The sequence below is a fragment of the Rhinopithecus roxellana genome, chromosome 2 (genome assembly GCF_007565055.1).
Source record: "Rhinopithecus roxellana isolate Shanxi Qingling chromosome 2, ASM756505v1, whole genome shotgun sequence".
NCBI lineage: Eukaryota > Metazoa > Chordata > Mammalia > Primates > Cercopithecidae > Rhinopithecus > Rhinopithecus roxellana.
In genome coordinates this window covers 191867940-191889767 of record NC_044550.1, presented here as the reverse complement: position 1 = coordinate 191889767, position 21828 = coordinate 191867940, and the positions used below count along the sequence as shown (strand labels likewise).

Below are 21828 nucleotides of genomic sequence, written 5' to 3'. Positions count from 1 at the left end.
CTTTACATAGCAAAGAGAAATTAAGGTTGTAGATGAAGTTCAGGTTGTTGATCAGTTAACCTTAAAACAGAATTACATTATGTAACATTACACAAGAATTAAAAGTGGAAGAGGGAGGCAGAAGAAAGTTAGAGGAAGATGTGACTATGAAGGAAAGGCACAGAGAGATGCAACACTGCTCCTTTGAAGATGAAGGAAAAGACCACGAGCCAAGAATAACAGGAGAAACTAGAAAAGGAAAGGAACAGATTATTCTCTAAAGCCTCCAGAAAGGAATGCAACCTTGCCAACACTTTGATTTTAGCCCGATGAGACAAATGTTGGATTGTTAAGCTATACAACTATAATACATTTGTGTTGTTTAAGCTTCCAGCCTGTGGTAATTTGTTATAGCAGCAATAGGAAACTAATATATCATGTGATTCAACAATTGTACTCTTTATTCTAAAGAAATGAAAACTTACGTCCACATAACATAATCATTACACATAACGTACAATCTATTGTACATGGATGGTCACAGTAGCTTTATTCATAATAGCCCCAAACTGGAAACAACTTAAATGTCCTTAGACAGGAAAATGGTTAAACCCTGGTACATCCATAAAGCAGTGTAACTACTCAGGAATAAAAAAGGTACAACTGGCTGGGCATGGTGGCTCATGCCTGTAATCTCAGCACTTTGGGAGGCCAACACAGGCACATCACCTGAGGTCAGGAGTTCGAGACCAGCCTAGCCAACATGGTTGTGGGTGCCTGCAATCCCAGCTACTCAGGAGGCTGAGGCAGGAGAATCACTTGAACCCGGGAGGCGGAGGTTGCAGTGAGCTGAGACTGTGCCATTGCATTCTAGCCTGGTTAACAGAGTGAGACTCCATCTCAAATAAATAAATAAATACAAAAATAAATTTAAAAAATACAAAAATTAGCTGGGCATGGTGGAGGGCGTCTGTAATCCCAGCTACTTGGGAGGCTGGGGCAGGAGAATCACTTGAACCTTGGAGGCGAAGGTTGCAGTGAGCTGAGATCATGCCACTGCACTCCAGCCTGGGCGACAAGAGCAAGATTCCTTCTAAAAAAAAAAAAAAAAAGTACAACTGTTGATATATACAGCTTGGCTAGATCTAAAGAACATCATGCTTAATGATAAAAGCCAATCTTGGAAGGTTAATACTTATTGCATGATTGTATTTATGTGACATTTTGATTTATGTATTTACTTAGAGATAGTGTCTCACTTTGTCATCCAGGTTGAAGAATAGCAGCATGATCACAGCTCACTGCAGCCTTGAACTCCTAGGCTCAAGGGATTCTCCCACCTCAGCCTCCTGTGTAGCTAGGACTACACATGCAAGCCATTGTGCCCAGCTGTGACATTTTTAGAATGACAAAACTGTGGAGGTGGACACAGACTAGTGGTTGCCAGAGGACAGAGAAAAGAAGATGGGAGTATCCACCTATAAAGGAGTACACAAGAGAGTTTCTTTGTGGTGATCAAAGATACAATGCTTTACCTTGATTGTAGTAGTGATTATATGAATCTGTAATAGGGGTCACATTGCATTGCACACACAGAAAAACATGAGAGTGCAGGTAAAAACTGATAAGAACTGAATAAGCTATGTAGTCTAATTAATAATATTGTACTAGTGGCAATATCCTGGTTTTGATATTGTTCTACAGATATAAGATATCACCATTGGGGGTGCTGGGCTATGGCTTATGGGGTTCTATGTACTATTTTTTTCAACTTTATGTGTGTGTATCATATGTCAAAATAAAAAGTTACAAAATAAGAGGAAAGAAAAAAGTAATCTGCTGGCCATAAAATTATTAGAATAGATATTGAACACATAAAATCACATCTTTTTAAATTCGTTTTATATATTTTACATATGTTGCATAAAACCTGCATACAATAAAATAAATAAATAAATAAATATGCACATATTGGTAGTATATGCTAAAAAGTACTCTTAGGTATATGCAATCAAAAAGTTCAGAGATCACTATTCTTAAGTATTATTTACTTATCTGTCTTAAACAGTGAAAAACAAAATGTGTGATATAGAATTCTGACGTAATATTATCTCCAGAATATTAACCCCAGCATAAACCACTAAGACAAGATATACTAAAAATAAATTTTAAAAGATGCTATGTAGAAATGGAGTAAAACATTAAATTACTAGTTTATATTGCTTCTTTCCATAGAAGGCATTAGCAGTCCTATTACATTTTTCAATCAGCCACAAAAGACTTTGAAGTTTCATCTAATGTACTGTTTTTGTTATTATTATTGTTTTGTATATTCTTATTCACTTTTTTTTTGAGACAGGGTCTCACTCTGCTTGCCCAGGCTGGATTGTAGTGGCATCATCTCGGCCCACTGCAGCCTCGACCTCACCAGCTCAGGTGGTTCTCCCATCTCAATCTCTCGAGTAGCTGGGATTACAGGCATACGCCACCATGCCTAGCTAATTTTTTTTTGTATTTTTAGTAGAGACAGAGTTTCCCTATGTTGCCCAGGCTGGTACTGAACTCCTGGATTCAAACAATCTGCCTGCCTTAGCCTCCCAGAGTGCTGGGATTATAGGCATGAACCACCGCGTCTGGCCTCTTCTTCATTTTTTAAGATAACTTGTTACCCAAGATTAACTCTGCCACTCATTTTGAAGGTTAAAACAACACTTGAAACTAAAACTCAAACACCCAATTTCTGCTAAGCAAAGTATGTCACTCTACAAAACACACTTGAGCACTGAGAATTACTTGATAAAGATTGGCAAATTCAAGCTTCATATATTTGTAGAATACTTTGTTTTCAATCAAATATCTCTTTATTCATCTAGTGATTGGTATTTTTATTGATTTTCTGAAACAGTACAACTTACGGGTTTGGAGTGAAACTTGGGAAACGTAGATTGTTGTTAAATATTAGCCAGTTAACACAGTTAAGCCATAGACTCTTATGTCCATATTTTCCAATTTGTGAGGTAGGGTTCTATAGAATGAATTTAGAATAATTCACGGAAATTTTTTTTTTGTTTTTTTTTTGTTTTTGTTTTGTTTTGTTTTGTTTTGTTGAGGCGGAGTCTCGCTCTGTCGCCCAGACTGGAGTGCAGTGGCGCAATCTCGGCTCACTGCAAGCTCCGTCTCCCGGGTTCACGCCATTCTCCTGCCTCAGCCTCCCGAGTAGCTGGGACTATAGGCGCCCGCCACCTAGCCCGGCTAGTTTTTTTGTATTTTTAGTAGAGACGGGGTTTCACCATGTTAGCCAGGATGGTCTCGATCTCCTGACCTCGTGATCCGCCCGTCTCGGCCTCCCAAAGTGCTGGGATTACAGGCTTGAGCCACCGCGCCCGGCCAATTCACGGAAATTTGTAAGTCTAAGGTGAACTTATACATAGCAAGTGTTTAATTGTCTTACAAAGTATTTGAAACATTTAAATTCACTCTCCTAAATACAAGGATGTTCACACTACAGCTACACTAGTAGTTCCTGATTTGGTAAAGAACATAGGCAAGGAAGGTTAAATTTCAAATATATCTTTAATGTTTTCATTTTTTTAGCTTATTTTATTCAAGGTAATTCATTGCTCTTTCCTTGTGAGTTAATAATCCTCCTCTCAGGGAACCTGGCTCTCTAAACTGTGTTTTTAAAATGCTTTACTTTGAAGATAGAGCATTTGCCACAAAAAAATATGATTCAAAATTGTGGAATGAGAAACTCATGTGAGGACATTGGATCTTTATTATTATGCTGAAACTCAAAGCCTGTGATTTATTTACTTTTTGATGGTAACTGACACCTTGTCACAGCTACGTTGCCTTGGAGAGGTTAAAAAGTTGTCCACGTTCCAGCCAGCAAGAGCAGCCTCTCAACTGCCAACATGCAACAAGCTTGGACAAGCACTCTATTTTTTACAGTAAAGTAACAAGCTTGCCTTCTCAGTGCAACCAAACTCAAACAATGAAAAGAGCTATTCCAAACCGAAGGCCACGCTTGTGGTATGCATAGGAGCACACCCCACTGAGCAACCATGGTCAAGCACAAGCTTTCTCTTCAAAGGAAGATTGCGTATGCACCAGTCCCTCAGCTACTGTCAGTTATGTCAACTTATTATCTCTAAAGATTGTTAAAGAAAAGTATTAATAAGTAGCATAAATTGCTCTTTTGAACATGAAATTCACTTGGGCTCCCAAGATAACGTACAGGAAAAGTAGAGAAAATAAATGCAACTTCCCTCATGATTCTGAGTACCATATGAAATCATCACAGTAGAAAATGTATTAACATAGAAAATGTGGACTTGCCTTTTGGAACACAGTAATCAGTGCTAGTGTTTTATATATTCAGTTTATTCAGGGCTGATGTTTATTAAAGCCCTGTGAATTTAAGTTCATCTCTAAAACAATCATAATATGTGAATTGCCATACCTCTTACTTAAAAATTTGGAACAGAGGAAAAAAGAAGGCCTTGTTCCTCATTATTAAGAAAAACAAAAAATATGTAAGGGCACAGAATTAAACAAAAGTAGTTCTATGTTCTGCAAATGCATCCAAAGATATCTTTTACTTCCTTAGAACGTGTTTTATAATTAAGTAAATACATATATGCATATGTATATTTGAAAAATTTAGTAAAGATGAAAACTAAATCCTGGTTTAGGTAAATATTCCACATAAAATAAAAACCACATGAAAGTAGATATTTTTATATATTCTGCCATGGGATTAACTAATCTGTATATAGCTCTGGATTTATATGAAAAGGTAACAGATAAAACATTAGAACCCTGAATCTATCAGCCCTGAGTGGTGGCTCATGCCTGTAATCCCAGCACTTTGGGAGGCTGAGGTGGGCAGACCACAAGGTCAGGAGTTGGAAATCAGCCTGGCCAACATGGTGAAACGCTGTCTCTACTAAAAATACAAGACTTAGCCAGGTGTGGTGGCATGTGCCTGTAGTCCCAGCTACTCAGGAGGCTGAGGTGGGAGAATCGCTTGAACACGGGAGGCAGAGGTTGCAGTTACTCGAGACTGCGCCATTACACTCCAGCCTGGGTGACAGAGCAAGTCTCCATTTCAAAAAAAAAAAAAAGAACTCTGAGTATATCATTGAAAAGATTCCATAATTTAGTTTCTTTCATTACTGCTATATTCCTTTCACAAATCCAAAACAATGATGTTATCATTGATTCTGAAAATCAGTTTCGGTGGGTCATTAAATTTTCCAAATTTATACTGTATAAAAGTCATTTTGCATAATGTAATTAACATTATTTTATATTTAAAAATCAGGATTTGGATCTATTTCATACTCCTAACCAGGCTCTATGTCTATGCCTATGACTATGTCTATATCTGTATCTATATCACCTATTTACCGACCTAGACTATCAGGAACTCACAGAGGTCAAGGAGTAGCTCTGATGTGGAGGAGTCTGCCCTTTTCCAAAGAGGTTAAATATGAACTTTGTACACTTGGACTTAGATCCACTTCCCCAGACCACCAGGCTTCATTAATGGGCTCAAGAGACCACTCCTTCTCTACCACTCACTCACAGCATCACCAGTACTACTATGCCTCAAGTCTGCTAGTATTAATTGTAAGTTGCCCTTTAACTATGTTAAATCAGGCTACCACAAGAAGCTCCAGAATTCAAGCTCACGCCTCGTCTAGATTCTAAACCCTGCAAATGTCAACACATTCCCGAGTCTGTTTCTTCCTACCACACTCTTAGTCCATTATATAACAAGTAACAGAAAATATATTTAAAAATACATAAAAAATACTTTGCAGGTCAATTTTGGCAAAGGTAATTTCAGGTCAGGGAAAGGACCCAATCCTACGGCAGAAAGATATTTTGGATTTTAATGGTCCTAATCATTGGGAATTTTTAGGGTTAAGTCCTAGCTTCAATTAAAGGACTCAATCCAAAAGCAGGAAGATGTTTTGGCTTTTAATGGTCCTAATTAATCGTGATTTTTAGGACTGTGTTAAGTCCTAGCTTCAATTAAGAATGCCTGTCTGAGAAGAAAAAGAATCAGAGATGCAATTCTAGGAAGAGGCTGGCAAGATCCCTTCAAACAGAGTATTGGTCTCAGCAGGGTTCAACCAGGCAGTTAAAGACCCTAGGGGAGACAAAAACACTTTAGTAAGACAAATACATATGAATTTGTGTGCCAGTGTGTGCACATACACATATACACACCCCTCACAATATGGAACAAGCTACACACATGATGTAGGGAGAATACTATGGGCAGCTGCATGCTGGATGCCTCCAGATGCTTTCTCTTATGCTTTTAATGCACCATTATGTTACAGGCCTCAAAATCTGTTTCTATTAACATTATTTAAATAGAATGTGTTGTTCAGCATTCAAAAACTCTCACTTTCTAAAGTTAACACTTTGTATTTTCTATAAGTTCTTAACACTTGCCTTCCCCTTAAAACATCCATGAAGGTAAAATATGTATGCTCATTTATTTATTTTTTTTGAGACAGAGTGTCACTCTGTCACCCAGGCTGCAGTGCAATGGCGCGATCTTGGCTCACTGCAACCTTTGCCTCCCGGTTTCAATTCATTCTCCTGCCTTAGCCTCCCGGGTAGATGGGATTACAGACGCCGCCACTATGCCCGGCTAATTTTTTGTATTTTTAGTAGAGATGGGGTTTCACTATGTTGGCCAGGCTAATCTCGAACTCCTGACCTCATGATCCGCCCGCCTCGGCCTCCCAAAGTGCTGGGATTACAGGTGTGAGCCACTGCACCCGACCTAAGCATGTATGCTTATAAAGAGGAACTAGAGTGACACTAGAGAGCATGGTTAGTGAGCCTAACAGGACATTTGATGTTTCTCTTTTTGCAAAAAATCTTGTTTTTGTAATTTTTGTTAAGTTTTGCTACTTACAAATGCCTATGTTCTCTTAATCTGGGGATGACTTAAGAAGTAACGGAAATTGTTATTAGAGATGAATAAGGAAAAAATATAAAATTATAATAAACATTGGTAGTTATTCACATTATTTCAAACGTTTTCTATAAGAAGAAGACTAATGTCCCCCATAAATTGTTGTATGCCTGGATTCATGGGTTGTAATATTTACATTAAATGAATTTGGCTCCTTACTGTAAACTTAGGTAGGGCAAATGTAAAGTTATGTAAATCCAATGGTTTTACAAAACCCTTTCAAAAAGATTTATTATTGCAATGAAAACTTTGTAGTCTTGCTTAGAGTTCTAATGAAAAACAGGAGTAGGATATTTATTCTTTTAAAGCAAGTGCCATTTTTTTTTTTTTTTTTTTTTTTTTTGAGACGGAGTCTCGCTCTGTCGCCCAGGCTGGAGTGCAGTGGCCGGATCTCAGCTCACTGCAAGCTCCGCCTCCCGGGTTTACGCCATTCTCCTGCCTCAGCCTCCCGAGTAGTTGGGACTACAGGCGCCCGCCACCTCACCCGACTAGTTTTTTGTATTTTTAGTAGAGACGGGGTTTCACCATGTTAGCCAGGATGGTCTCAATCTCCTGACCTCGTGATCCGCCCGCCTCGGCCTCCCAAAGTGCTGGGATTACAGGCTTGAGCCACCGCGCCCGGCCGCAAGTGCCACTGTTAATACTGGTGACAACTTCTTTGAAGTAAAGGACATCATTCTGTATAAGATTATTCATAATCTTTTCAACTCATTTTATACAGTGTTTTAAGTTTAACAGAGAGCTTTGGATTGCCATAAAAATGGCTCCTACTAATCTATAAATAGTAAAGAAACTCATGGCAAGAATCTTACTAACACAGTACATAGGCCTGAAAATGGAAATTACAGTGACATTGTTTCCAATACTATCAAACGGTAACAACCTGGGAAGCCATAAAAGTGTTTCTGTAATTTTACTTTACTCTTCCCTCATCCAATCTCTATACCTAGTTGTACCTGATCAACAAATGCAAATAAGCCAAGATCTTATTACAGCAGGCACCATACGGAATTCCTCAAACATGCACCATATGAAATTCCTTAAAATTCAGAAGTAATGGTCTTATGTGGAAAAAAAATATGTTTTGGGTGTGAAATGCTCAGAAAAACGATGTTAAATCATTTAGTATTTAAATAATCCAATGAGTTTAACATGTGAAAGAAGCACTCTGAATTTAGTTTTGTTTTTTGAGTAACTGGCATGATGTCTTAGTGTTGAGAGAAATATGTCAAGTATTAATGCTTTTGTTTTATTAACTTGTTTAACTTCTCAAGTCACCATTTGATGTTTAAGAAACAAGGATGGGGCAAGGCGCAGTGGTTCATGCCTGTAATCCCAGCACTGTGGGAGGCTGAGGCGGGTGGATCATGAGGTCAGGAGATCAAGACCATCCTGGCTAACATGGTGAAACCCCATCTCTACTAAAAAAAAATACAAAAAATTAGCTGGGCGTGGTGGCAGGTGACTATAGTCCCAGCTACTCGGGAGGCTGAGGCAGGAGAATGGCGTGAACCCGGGAGGCGGAGCTTGCAGTGAGCTGAGATCTTGCCAGTGCACTCCAGCTTGGGTGACAGAGCGAGACTCCGTCTCAAAAAAAAAAAAAAAAGAAACAAGTATGGTAATGAATGAAAGAATGAGGAAATGAATGGAAGGATGAGGAAGACTTGACTTGTATTTGGCTTAATTGTATTTGGCTGCATTTTAGATAAACAAAGTTTGCTGGTAGGATGGGGAAAAACATAGAGGAGTTGGGGGTGGTAAAATAAATTACCAGCATTTCCAGGTTGGGAAGGGGTATTGGTTTCTTCTCAGGTCAGACTGACTGTCACCACCAATACTGACTGGAAGAATTATTGAAGTGACATTCTACTTGTAATGACTGAGGGACAGAGAGACAGCAGAACAAGAGGAAAATCATATCCCTAATACCTTGTAGATCACTACCAAAAGAAACCTGTTATCTGGGCTTTGTTTTGTTTCTCTTTTCATAGTGGATTAAGATTCTTATCTTAATAAGATATGTTGTTAAACTCGAATTTTATATCCGTTTTATAATCTAGATTTTAAAAACATAACTGTGTATCTGCACATAAACTCATAATCCCTTTTTCTACAACCATTGTATTCTGAAATATCTACTGCTGAAATTTTTCCATCTAAGACATACTACCTTTTACCTGAATGTGGCATTTTTAAATAAAAGTTTTAGATAATTTAATGTTAGAAAAAAAACCCCAAAATTTGAAATTAATAATACTGACCTCATGAAGTTTTATGTTTGTAATACATTTTGGTATATATTTTATCAATAAATTAGGTTTAACATAATTCTGACTGCATTCTCTTTATCCAGGTAAACTTGGATAGTGTGGATAGTATGGCAACAGCAAATAACTTCAAGAAAAGGGAACATTTGGGATCAAGTCTTCTCCACATAATACAAAGTGGTTTGATACCTTTATTTTTGTTTTTTACTTGACTAACTCGCATGTTGTCTTAGTGATGAGAGAAATATGTCAAGTATTCATGCTTTTGTTTTATTTTATCAACTTGTTTAATGCCTCAAGTCACCATTTGATGTTTAAGAAACAAGGAGGGTAATGATGAACGAATGAGGAAATGAATGGAAGGATGAGGAAGATATAAAGTGGCTTGACTTGTATTTGGCTTCTTTTCTTTATTTGCTATTTAGGAATAATAATATTATGGGGATATCCTAAAAGAAAATTGGTGAATAGGTGTAAGAAGTGTTGTTCTGATAATAAATCATTATTTTTATTACTACTTCTACACCTGCTAGTATGTATCTCACCCAAGTACCTAGAAACTGTTTTTGCCATTGCCATGAAACTAGGAAATTTTATTAAGGTCATGGGCAGATCATCAATTCTAAATTAATTATTAAAAAACACTTTATTCAAAAATCTAAATAAATAAACCTGTTAACTGAAATGCAACCAAAATTCTGATGTATTTCCTTTAAATCTTTTTGAAATTTTCAAATCTCTTAGATTTCATATAACTTCATATAATTTCATGTAACTCATTAAGACAGATTTGCTTTTCCTTACAGAGAAAATACGTTTTTTAAAAATGGCTCAACCTTAATTTAATAAGTATCCCACAGAAAAGATACTATAAAAAATACGGAGGCTTCAGTGAGTTTTTTCTCTAGTCCCAGGTTATCCAGCATGTGGCTCAGTATGGCTTTGAATTGGGCCCAATATGGCTTTGAACCTGGGTCCAACACAAATTAGCAAGCTTTCTTAAAACATTGAGATTTTTGCAATTTTTTTTAAAGCTCATCAGCTATTGTCTGTTAGAGTATTTTATGATTTTTATGTGTGGCCCAAGACCATTCTTCTTCTTCCAGTGTGGCCCAGGGAAACCAAAAGATTGGACAGCCCTGAAGTCTAGTCCTTATGTCCAAACTTGCTTTCTCCCTGCCAATACTTCTGCTTCCTATGGCAGGTAAGCAGGGATTGAAGGCATTTCAAGTTGTTGCATCATAAACACTTGTAATTCAATAAGTACAGATAATTAATTATTTTCTCACCTTAAGAAGCAGTGGAAAGTAAACTGAGACTGATGAAAGAATAGGAAGAACACGTTTCTAATTACACGATACCTTTCCTTTCAATCAATGCTCAGAGGATGTTAGTCCTAATATATCATTAAGTCTCATTTTCTCCCCTTTCACATTTTAAAGCCCTCTTGTCTTAAAAATGTAAGGTTGTGTGTGGTCTGTTTTCAAGAATGATTTAAATGGGCTATACATGTGTTATTTTTATCTTATATAAGTGATGACATTCTTAAACTTCTAATTTTTGAGGCACATTTTATAGATGTTAAACTCTGGTTTAAGTTGTAATGAAAATAAAATTCTGTATTTTATGTTCTTTTTCACATTTTGATTAAGAAACAAAAAGCAAATTGCATATTAGATGTTAAAATACATCTTCTTTGCTTTTACTCTGACTTACTGAACTTCTCCAGTAATTGTACACCAGAGAACAGCTTTGCTGTTGGTTTCAGTCTTATTAAATACTTTAAAATGTTAAATCATTTATTTATTGGTGCTAAATAAAAATTATACTTTTGTCTCTAATGCTTTAAAAGTAAAGCTTGTTATGGTTAACATTCAGCAACGAAAAGTTTATTAGGAAGAACCTGTAATAACAGTTTATCTGCAATGTTATATTCTGTGTATTACATTGTAGGTCACCATTTCATTTGGATAAATATATAAAATCTTGTACACTAGGGAAAGTTTAAAAAACACAGGAACTTTAAGAATACTGTTTTCAATATCCTAGAAACTTTTTGAGTGTACTGAAATCTGGAACATTTTTAAAAGTCGGTAGCACTATGGATGCTAATGTGTACATGCATAAACAACAGCCTTACTGAAATCACTATCAGGCAATTTAGCTTTAATTCTTAAAGTTGGGTTGTTCTCACCGGGTTAATGTGCAATGTTTATAATTCTCCCGACAAATCATGTTTCAGCAAAGTTGTACTAAAAGCTTCAGGTTTCTAAGAACTTTCAAATACACATGGAGTTTACTAATATTCTCAGAAGAATTAAAGCTACTTGATGATTGAGCAAGCAAAACATATAAAAATAAATAAACAAGAGATAATGAGTTAATGTCTAGACTTATTTCTCATTTATTCACATGAGTACCTTAGATTCATACAACAAACTTTCTTTTATAATTTGTTTAAAGTTAATGCTGAATATGACATATTTTTAAACACGCCAGTTTATTTACTTGATAGACCAAATCAAAGGTAGAATCAAAAGTTAGATTTGGATATGGGAAGAAACATATACTGCTTTAAAAATAAAATACATTCAATTCAGATAGAATGAGATTAAAATTAAGGATTAAAAAGTTGAATTTTTATATAAGTAAGTAATATTTTAAAGAAAGCAAGGTTGAATACTGGGTAGTTACATTTCTGATAATGAGGGTTTAGATAAATTGAACAAATATTCCTGTCCAGAATAACTAGAAAAATTGGAGAAAAAAATTCTAATTGAAGAAATCAAAGAACTAACATATAATAATAGGGGCAGGATCTGGCAGAAGAAAGAGGAAGATAGAGCTGAATCCTGTATTTAGGGCAGCTTTTTGCCTGTGGGCAAAAATTCCTTGAAGAAGCTATTGAGGAATAGGAAGGCAGCTGACCTTTCAATACACTTGTGGGTCACAGGGAGAGAGAAGCTAGACTCAAAGCCCACTAAGAGGAGAGACTTGGTCAAGATCCTAGGGGACCACAAAAGACTGCTTACTTCAGTGAAGGAGATGTTCTTTATCTGCATTATTCAATAGAGTAGTCATTCACTACAGTGGCCATGGAGCACTTAAAGCATGGCTAGTATGAAACTGAGGAACTGAATTTTAAATTTTATTTAATTTTAATCAGTTTAAAATTAAACAGTTAAATGTAGCTAGTAGCCTCCATCCTTAGACAGTGCATATCTGCATGAGGAGATGTATGAGTGTGTTCACTGTACATTGAATGTCAGGTTGAAAACTCCAGATAAGGACCTAAATATAAAAGGTAAGACTTTACAGTACTTAAAAGAAAAGATGATTTTGGCAGTGTGCAGTGGCTCACACCTGTAATCCCAGTACTTTGGGAGGCTGAGGTGGGTAGATAGCTTAAGCTCAGGAGTTAGTCACCAGCCTGGCCAACATGGTGAAACCCTCTCTCTAATAAAAATACAAAAATTAGCTGGGTGTGGTAGCAGGTACCTGTAGTCCCAGCTACTCAGGAAGCTGAGGCACGAGAATCGCTTGAGTCCAGGAGGCGGAGGTTGCAGTGAGCTAAGATCACGCCACTGCACTCCAGTGTGGGCAACAGAGCGAGACTCTGACTCAAGAAAGAAAAAAAAAAAAAAAAGAAAAGAAAAGAACATATGATTTTGTGTGTACTGAAGGATTTCTTTAGGAAGACATAAAACCCATAAATCATAAGGAAACAGACTGGTAAATCCGATGATACTAAACACTCCTACAATAAAAGGCCACATGGAACATAAAGTATAAAGATAAGAAATAGGACTGGGAGAGGATATTTGTGAACATATAACTGATAAAGCATTGTAGTCAGATTATATAAAGAACTACAAATTAGTAGGAAAATGATAACCACTCATGGAAAACAAAAAATGGAAAAGGGTATTGTTAAAGTTTTAGGGAGGCCACAAAATAACCCTATTTTCCTTATCTAAATATAATAGGTGATGGGTAGGATAGAAGAGAGAGAGAAAGATGATGACAGGGAGAGAGAATATGGATAGACAAGAGGATGAGAATACAGAACAGAAAGAAACACGAAGATAAAAATATCAAAATACAAATTTTATTACTGGAGAATGTAGCTTGTATGTATAGTCACAAGTTTCCTAATATTTAACTTTTTATTAGATGTGGCTATCTACTCACTCATAGGAGCTAATTACAGGTTCCTTTTCTGGAGCAAAGACCTCCCTAAGCTTATGGCATGGTAGAGTAGGCACTATGGAACCTCTGTGAGTCTAGGCAGTCGCAAAAAAAAAAAAAAAAAAAAAAAAAAAAAAATCCAGAGTGGGTTTAGTTGCATATGCTCAATTTCTTTACCTAAACCAGTTATGACATTCCTTCTCATAGGAATATGAGAAGGAATAGGAATATCCTTATATTTCAGAATTGGTAATATTTGACAGTAATACCTAAACACAGGTTTATATTTCTTCTACATGGTATCACTTATATGAATCAAAGTATAATTTCACTTTCTAATTATCCAAATGAATTTGAACGATGTTCCTCCCCAGCTTTACATATCAGAATTACCCTGCCAAGCTGCTTGTAATTGATACAGCTTTAACAGAAGTTAGCAATCCATGAAAAGTGCTTCCTAGACAGCAAGATGAGGGCACTTCTTAGAGCAATGGGTAATGAGTGACATCACTGCAAGTTTTGCTTGGAAGTAGTTTTTTTAAATCTCTGCACTGTTTCAGGCAATTTTCAGGTAACAAATAGATGGAGCCCCTCTGTAATACTGCAGTGAAAAGAGTTGAATCCTAACTGCAAGCACCAATTTTGATGAAATTTGAGGCAGTGTTTACCTACAAATTGGCTTATTAACATTCTTCACGATACTCTCACAAAACCAAATAGAGTGTTTTGTAAAAAATATGAATAATGAAATGCCTCAATATACAGTACACTATGGAAGTCATAATTCTGATAAACCTACCCCATAGTAGCACCCGATTTCCTTCTGTCTTAGTCAATTCTTCTTTCATTCCTGTGAATACCTTTATTATTAACCTCCGTCCATTAATCTATTAGAGGAAGTCCTTTCATTGGAGTAGGAAGAGAAGAAGATAGAGGTACACTCGGGCCTTTCTCATTCTTCTGGCTCTATTAAATATGCACAGGAAAGATGAAAATCTAACTAGAAAAGTGATACTTCAAAGTCCTCTATTCATCTCTGTGCAATCTGGCCAGGACCATGAAATCAGATGAGGTTAGATACAAAAAGCACAATGCTTTATTTTTTGCCTTGATCATTAATGCTGAGATGGAAAGCTGATGAAACAAAATGTGACACATATGTTTCCGGAATTAATTCAAACGCTGGTATGAGGCCAAAAGTGTCATTACCTAACCAGAGATATAGTCACCACATCAACTGCTACCTTGGTGCATACAATGTCATCAGGAACTTCTCTTTCTCATCTCTTAAATATTTAAGCCAATGCACATTTTTGAAAAGAGAATAGTCACAGACAGTATTGTTGTAATGTTCCTAGGACTATTACTTAGGAACAGTGTATTTCCAATATTCAAATGAAGCTGGGCGTGGTATCTCACATCTGTAATCCCAGCACTTTGGGAGGCTGCAGTGGGAGGATCAATTGATTCCAGAAGTTTGAGACCAGCCTGGGTAACACAGGGAGACCCCGTCTCTTAAAAAAAATAAATCAGCCAGCTGTGGTGCATGCCTGTGGTTCTAGCTACTTGGGAAGCTGAGGTGGAAGGATCACCTGAACCCAGGCTGCAGTGAGCCATGATCTTGCCACTGCACTCCAACCTGGGTGACAGAGCAAGACCCTGCCTCAAAAAACAAACAAACAAACAAACAAACAAACAAACAAACAAACAAAAAACACGCAAATGACCTTAGCAAATGGATTAAATTAAAATTAAGTCAGACTAAACTAGTATAAGTAATCTATGCAAAAGTAGGTGTAGGCAAATTGAAGGCATCTTCTCAGAGATTAGAAATGAAGGCTGAGGCAATAGTCAAAGAGAGCAGTCAAAGTCAGGGCATTGGAGCGAAACAAACAGCAGTAAATCTGTTGAGGGTACAGCTACCCTGGAAGGCCCATTCTTAAGATTCATGTGCAAAGTGAAATATTTTACCTTGTGGTTAAAATCTTGATCTGATTAAGACCAGTGTACATTGGGGGTTAAAGGAGATTTCTGTGTTTAAACTAAGTTGGAAAAGTCAAATTAAAAAAAAAAAAAAAAAAAAGGCATCCGAAGGGCGCTAGCTGAAAAAGGAGGCTTCTCTAGGAAACAATTTATGAGAAAATGAGTCACGGAGTGACTCTGGTCCCTGGGTGTACATCCCAAGTCTCCACTTGTGGTAAACTTACAACTCTGAGCAGATGATAAAGAATGAACAAACATAAACAGAAAATCATAGGTGAAAAAGAGTTCCTATAAAAGGCAGGGAAATATCAAAGAGAGAATTCCACAGAGCAGGGTTTCTTAATCCCAGCAACACTAACATTTTGGGCCAGTTCTTTACTGTTTCACATATATTACCTCATATACTTAAGACAAACCTGAGAGATAGATAGATAGCACTGGCACTAAGAAATTAAGGCTTTTAGGATACCAGTTTTAGATAAGAGTCAGTTAAGTAGTAGCATCAAATGTCAAGCCCAGATCCTCTAATGTCCAAATACCACATTCTTGTCCCAACACCCAGTTGCTTTTCAATTGTGAAACATTTGGGTACTAAAAAGAAAATGCATTTAGAAATAATCAAAAGAAATTCACTTGATAAACTTGTAAGTTTAATGACTTTGACAACTGCCTCAACATTACCCAACAATGACTAGCATATTTATAGAATTCTCGGGCCCAATAAACCAAAGCTATTAAGACATCTACAAAATGATGCCTTCATGATTCTATCCTTTTATGATTAATCCTATTTATAATAGATAAACCATTAAAACAATAATCATTTTTTATGATCAGCATTTTAAAACATTTTTTATGTCAATCAAGACTTTTGGAAAAGATCAGTACATTTCAAGGAAAGAAAAAAGCTATGGGGGAAATATTGCTAACTTGGAAATAAATTTGAAGCAATAATGTAGTTCCACATTAGCAAAAAACAAGTGTAGTCTAATCACTAAGCTTACGTGATTGCTCCATGATCAACGAACAGTTTGTGAAGAAAAATGAGAATGAGCCTCCTTCTAGTCAAAGATTCTGGTTGTTCTTTTGGGTACACTGCAGAAATGTTGTTAATATTTCAAGTTACTGTTAATATTTTATGGAAGATATACTGCTTTTAGGAATATAGACATTTACAAGCAATTAAGGTTTTATGACATTTAGATGTCAAAAGTAGAAAAATGGTTTATAGTTTTAATATTATAATGAAAATCACTGGGAAAAAATCACTACAATAGGAAGTTCTTGTAGAACAAACTTTGTAGGAATGCATCTATTAAGGAAGCGACACTAAAATATATACATCTTTAACAAAATATAGAATTATAAAAATATACATGGACTACCTAAGATTGTATTCCATATGTTTAATAAGAATAAAAGCGAAAGATTAAGAATAAAAGAGCGCACTTCATTATCTTTCTTCTGTTTTTACTTAAATCCAGAAATATAACATTTAAAGACTAAAGTTCAGTCTTTTTTTTTTTTTTTTTTTTGTGACAGGGTCTTACTCCGTTATCCAGGCTGAAGTACAGTGGTGCGATCATGGCTCACTGCAGCCTCAACCTCCCCAGTGCTCAAGTGATCCTTCTGCCTCAGCCTGCAGAGTAGCTGGCACTACAAGTATGTGCCACTATACCTAGCTAATTTTTGTATTTTTTGGACAGATGGGGTTTTGCCATGTTGCACAGGCTGGTCTCAAACGCCTTGGTTCAAGAGATCCTCCCACCTCAGCCTCTCAAAGTGCAGGGATTACAGGTGTGAGCCACAGTGCCTCACCTTTTTTTTTGGGAAAACACACACACACACAAAACCCAAAAAACCAGAGTATAAAAAACAGAGTATAAAGGGTTAGAGAGGATCACTTTAGCTTAGATATAAAAATAACCAAATGATACAATTATAATTTCTAATCAGTAATAAATATAATTTTGATGTCAGAATTTCCAAGTTTCAAACAGAATACCAATATTCTTAATAACCAAATTAAAGACTATATTGTCTCCATATATAGTTTAATTACAAAAAAAATGATGTGCTTTTGAACAAAAACCAAAGTATAGTCCTGGTTAAAAGTAGAATTCAGCAATAACAAGTAACACTTTGGGTAACTCAATGCCCTTAATACTTTCTTCTTTTTTTTTTTTTTTATTTATTTTTATTTTTTTTTTTTTTTATTTTTTTTATTATACTTTAAGTTCTAGGGTACATGTGCATAACATGCAGGTTTGTTACATATGTATACTTATGCCATGTTGGTGTGCTGCACCCATCAACTCGTCAGCACCCATCAATTCATCATTTATATCATGTATAACTCCCCAATGCAATCCCTCCCTCCTCCCCCCTCCCCCCTCCCCATGATAGACCCCAGTGTGTGATGTTCCCCTTCCCGAGTCCAAGTGATCTCATTGTTCAGTTCCCACCTATGAGTGAGAACATGCGGTGTTTGGTTTTCTCTTCTTGTGATAGTTTGCTAAGAATGATGGTTTCCAGCTGCATCCATGTCCCTACAAAGGACGCAAACTCATCCTTTTTTATGGCTGCATAGTATTCCATGGTGTATATGTGCCACATTTTCTTAATCCAGTCTGTCACAGATGGACATTTGGGTTGATTCCAAGTCTTTGCTATTGTGAATAGTGCCGCAATAAACATACGTGTACATGTGTCTTTGTAGTAGACTAATTTATAATCCTTTGGGTATATACCCAGTAGTGGGATGGCTGGGTCATATGGTACATCTAGTTCTAGATCCTTGAGGAATTGCCATACTGTTTTCCATAATGGTTGAACTAGTTTACAATCCCACCAACAGTGTAAAAGTGTTCCTATTTCTCCACATCCTCTCCAACACCTGTTGTTTCCTGACTTCTTAATGATTGCCATTCTAACTGGTGTGAGATGGTATCTCATTGTGGTTTTGATTTGCATTTCTCTGATGGCCAGTGATGATGAGCATTTTTTCATGTGTCTGTTGGCTGTATGAATATCTTCTTTTGAGAAATGTCTGTTCATATCCTAGAAATAATACCGCACATCTACAGCCATCTGATCTTTGACAAACCTGAGAGAAACAAGAAATGGGGAAAGGATTCCCTATTTAATAAATGGTGCTGGGAAAATTGGCTAGCCATAAGTAGAAAGCTGAAACTGGATCCTTTCCTTACCCCTTATACGAAGATTAATTCAAGATGGATTAGAGACTTAAATGTTAGACCTAATACCATAAAAACCCTAGAAGAAAATCTAGGTAGTACCATTCAGGACATAGGCATGGGCAAGGACTTCATGTCTAAAACACCAAAAGCAACGGCAGCAAAAGCCAAAATTGACAAATGGGATCTAATTAAACTAAAGAGCTTTTGCACAGCAAAAGAAACTACCATCAGAGTGAACAGGCAACCTACAGAATGGGAGAAAATTTTTGCAACCTACTCATCTGACAAAGGGCTAATATCCAGAATCTACAAAGAACTCAAACAAATATACGAGAAAAAAACAAACAACCCCATCAAAAAGTGGGGAAAGAATACTTTCTTCTTTATACTGGTTGCAGCCATTCCAGAATGAACTTAGGGAACAACTACAGATTCAAGTTGATGGAAACAACTTCAAAAAAGTTCCATTAGATGTGACAAAGAACTTACAGATAAAGCAGCTGTGAAGAGCTGTTTCAGAGAGTACTGTAAACACAAATGCACACCATAAAGAACAACAGTAGAAACCAAGCTAAAGTGAGCATTGAACTTCTCCCTTTAGTGGTTATTTATAATTTTGAATGACTGGATTTGCTACCTATTTTATTTACAAAACAATAGTAACAAAAGAGGCACTACGAAAATCACGGATGTAGTTTCTTTTTCCCAAGCCTTTCCCTTTGTATCTAGGTTCATCCTCTTTCCTCTTTTCTTTCCTCATAAAGCAGTGTCTAGGAGCCACTGCAATGACAAACTAGTCTTTTGGGTAACTCAGTGTGTTCTCAAGCTCCACCATGTAGTGGCATTCATTAGAGCTTTGCAGGTACAAAGCTGTCCCCCTCTCCACCCCACATATCTATATTCCCACTTGAATGGCCAATGAATAGGGTATTCTCTTTTTAATTAAGGTAACTTCTTAGAAACAACTCTCCCCACCCCCCAGCTTTACACTGCAACCATCAACCTCATATATGTTCAATTCTTTTATCACAAAACTGTATATAAAAAGTTTTTATTTTTTCCTTTTATGATCCTAAAAGTCAATATTTTTCAAAAATGAAACATTAGAAAACCAGAAGTCATCGCTGAAGACATTCAATAAGACATTCCAATTACATTTCAAATTTAAAATGATGTACCTTTCATAAGATTATTAGACTGTAGAAAACTAAAACTAACAAATGAGAAGAGCATTTCCTGCCTTTTAAGAAAAGAAGGCATTCAGCTTCAACATGTACCAACTTCTATTTGAACAACTTCTATACTAAACTCTAAAAGCTGTCTTAAGCAAAAAACAATGATATCAAATTGCCTCATTCTGAACAGGCACTATCTTAAGAAGTAAAACTTTTACACTCAATAATTTTTATTTGAACTTTCCATTGCCCGTGTTAATATCATCCTTTATTCTAATTATTCTGTAGTCATAATATTCATATTAGATGAATCAATATTACTACACTATTTTCAGTTGGAAATGAAAACAAACACATAAATGATCTATTTCCAAAATAATTCTTACACCAGAATTCCTAGACTAAGGTATTATTATTAAAACCTATAGAATTTTTGGCATTATATCCTTATCATGAATGTGTGACTAAGCTGTTTAATCAGATTAACTACTTATGATCCAAAGCTTAGCACTTTGAATGATATACTGTTGTAATTTTGTTTAGCTTCAAAGAAAAACAAATAATTACCTATGTGACACCATGATATAGTCCATAAATATTTATGTCTGACTTGACATAACAAAAGTCCCCTTGAAACATAGTGGGAGATTTCTAATAAATAGAAATATCAATACAATGCATATTTTCTAAGTAACTTTTTAAAGCCTCCATATATTGTGGTACTTAACTGATTTTCTACATTTTGATAACAATGGAACATATTTTTAGTTTAGAAAATTAGAGTATGAAAATCATAAGAACTCCTTCAGGTATAAGAAAAAAAGATATCTATCATGTGTACCCCATTTCCTAGGTAACACTAGTCTTATTTTGGTAAGAGGTAAAATTATAAATGTGAAGTAAGATAAAGTAGCAGGAAAGAAATGAAATTTGAAATCAGACCTGAGTTAAAACTTCACTTATTTCAGCTATTAGCTGTGTGAGTTTCAGCAAAATTACTTCAACCTATTTAGTGTAAGATGGTACAAATTGAAAATGTATACATTCATACTCAGACTCTCACAGAGTTGCATGACTATTAAATAAAATGATATGTAAAACAGAGTAAAGTGCAGTGTCAAAAATAAGGATGGACAGTAGCTACTGTAATAGTTATGACTTTTTTGATGTTATGAACTTTTAAATACTAGATAGATAATAAAAACACTAAAATGGGCATAACAACATCTACCTCATATGAGATAGAATAAAAATTAAATGAGATAAACAGGTGCAGCACCAACTCAGTGACTAAATAAAGGTTAACTATTATTAATATTCCTCCAATTTTTCAGATACCTGAACTTAACACTTTCAAAAGAGCCATCAACCAACTTCATTTCTGGGAAGGGGTGAGCGAGTACCAAATTGGCTTTGCCTAGGTTTCAACTACAAAATACAGGGATAGCCTTGGCTGGCTGTTAAGAGACCTGAGTTTTAAGACTGACTCTGCTACAAACTAAAGCTATAATTTGGCCAAATTCATCTTATCAACATAATGCTATAATTTATGTGACTACCCCTGGGAAATTTGATTTATCACGCTAACCAAAGAATCAATATTATTGGCTACTTACTAATGGCTTTTCACTGTTTATTTTCACTTTAGAAATGATCATGCTGGTCCTTACTAAAAGGAATACACTTTGTATATACAACTTTGGCAGAAATATCATAGAACCCTTCCAAAACATTGGGCGAAAGATTTTTCTTCTTAAGTCGGACAGCACTTTAGAAAAGTATGAGGAGTGGAACATGAACCACAGACTTATTTTCTCAAAATATGTACAAACATAAAAGTCTAAAAAATATTTTTAAAAGATCTCAGAATATTTAGAATGCCAAAATCATAGTAGTCTGTATAGAACAGACCAACATAGAACAGACCAACATCATTTGTTTCAGGTAGAGTTATTTGATATCAGATTTTCAGAGAAACCTAAATGTTCGCTGAAATCAACATGTATATCTCATATTTTTACATATACCAGCTT

General features: G+C 35.9%; 1 protein-coding gene across 3 annotated transcripts in view; it reads right to left on the bottom strand.

The window, feature by feature from the left end:
• SPATA5 (spermatogenesis associated 5) overlaps positions 1 to 21828 on the bottom strand; it is a 407907-nt gene that overhangs the window by 150699 nt on the left and 235380 nt on the right. The window contains exon 15 of one of the 3 annotated variants that reach the window (XM_030925424.1): positions 16451 to 16515. The exons of the other annotated variants lie outside the window; for them this stretch is intronic. Coding sequence (XP_030781284.1) covers positions 16486 to 16515 — 30 coding nt within the window. The 3' untranslated portion in view covers positions 16451 to 16485. Of the gene's footprint in view, positions 1 to 16450; positions 16516 to 21828 lie in introns of those variants that run through there. 3 annotated transcript variants of the gene reach the window in all.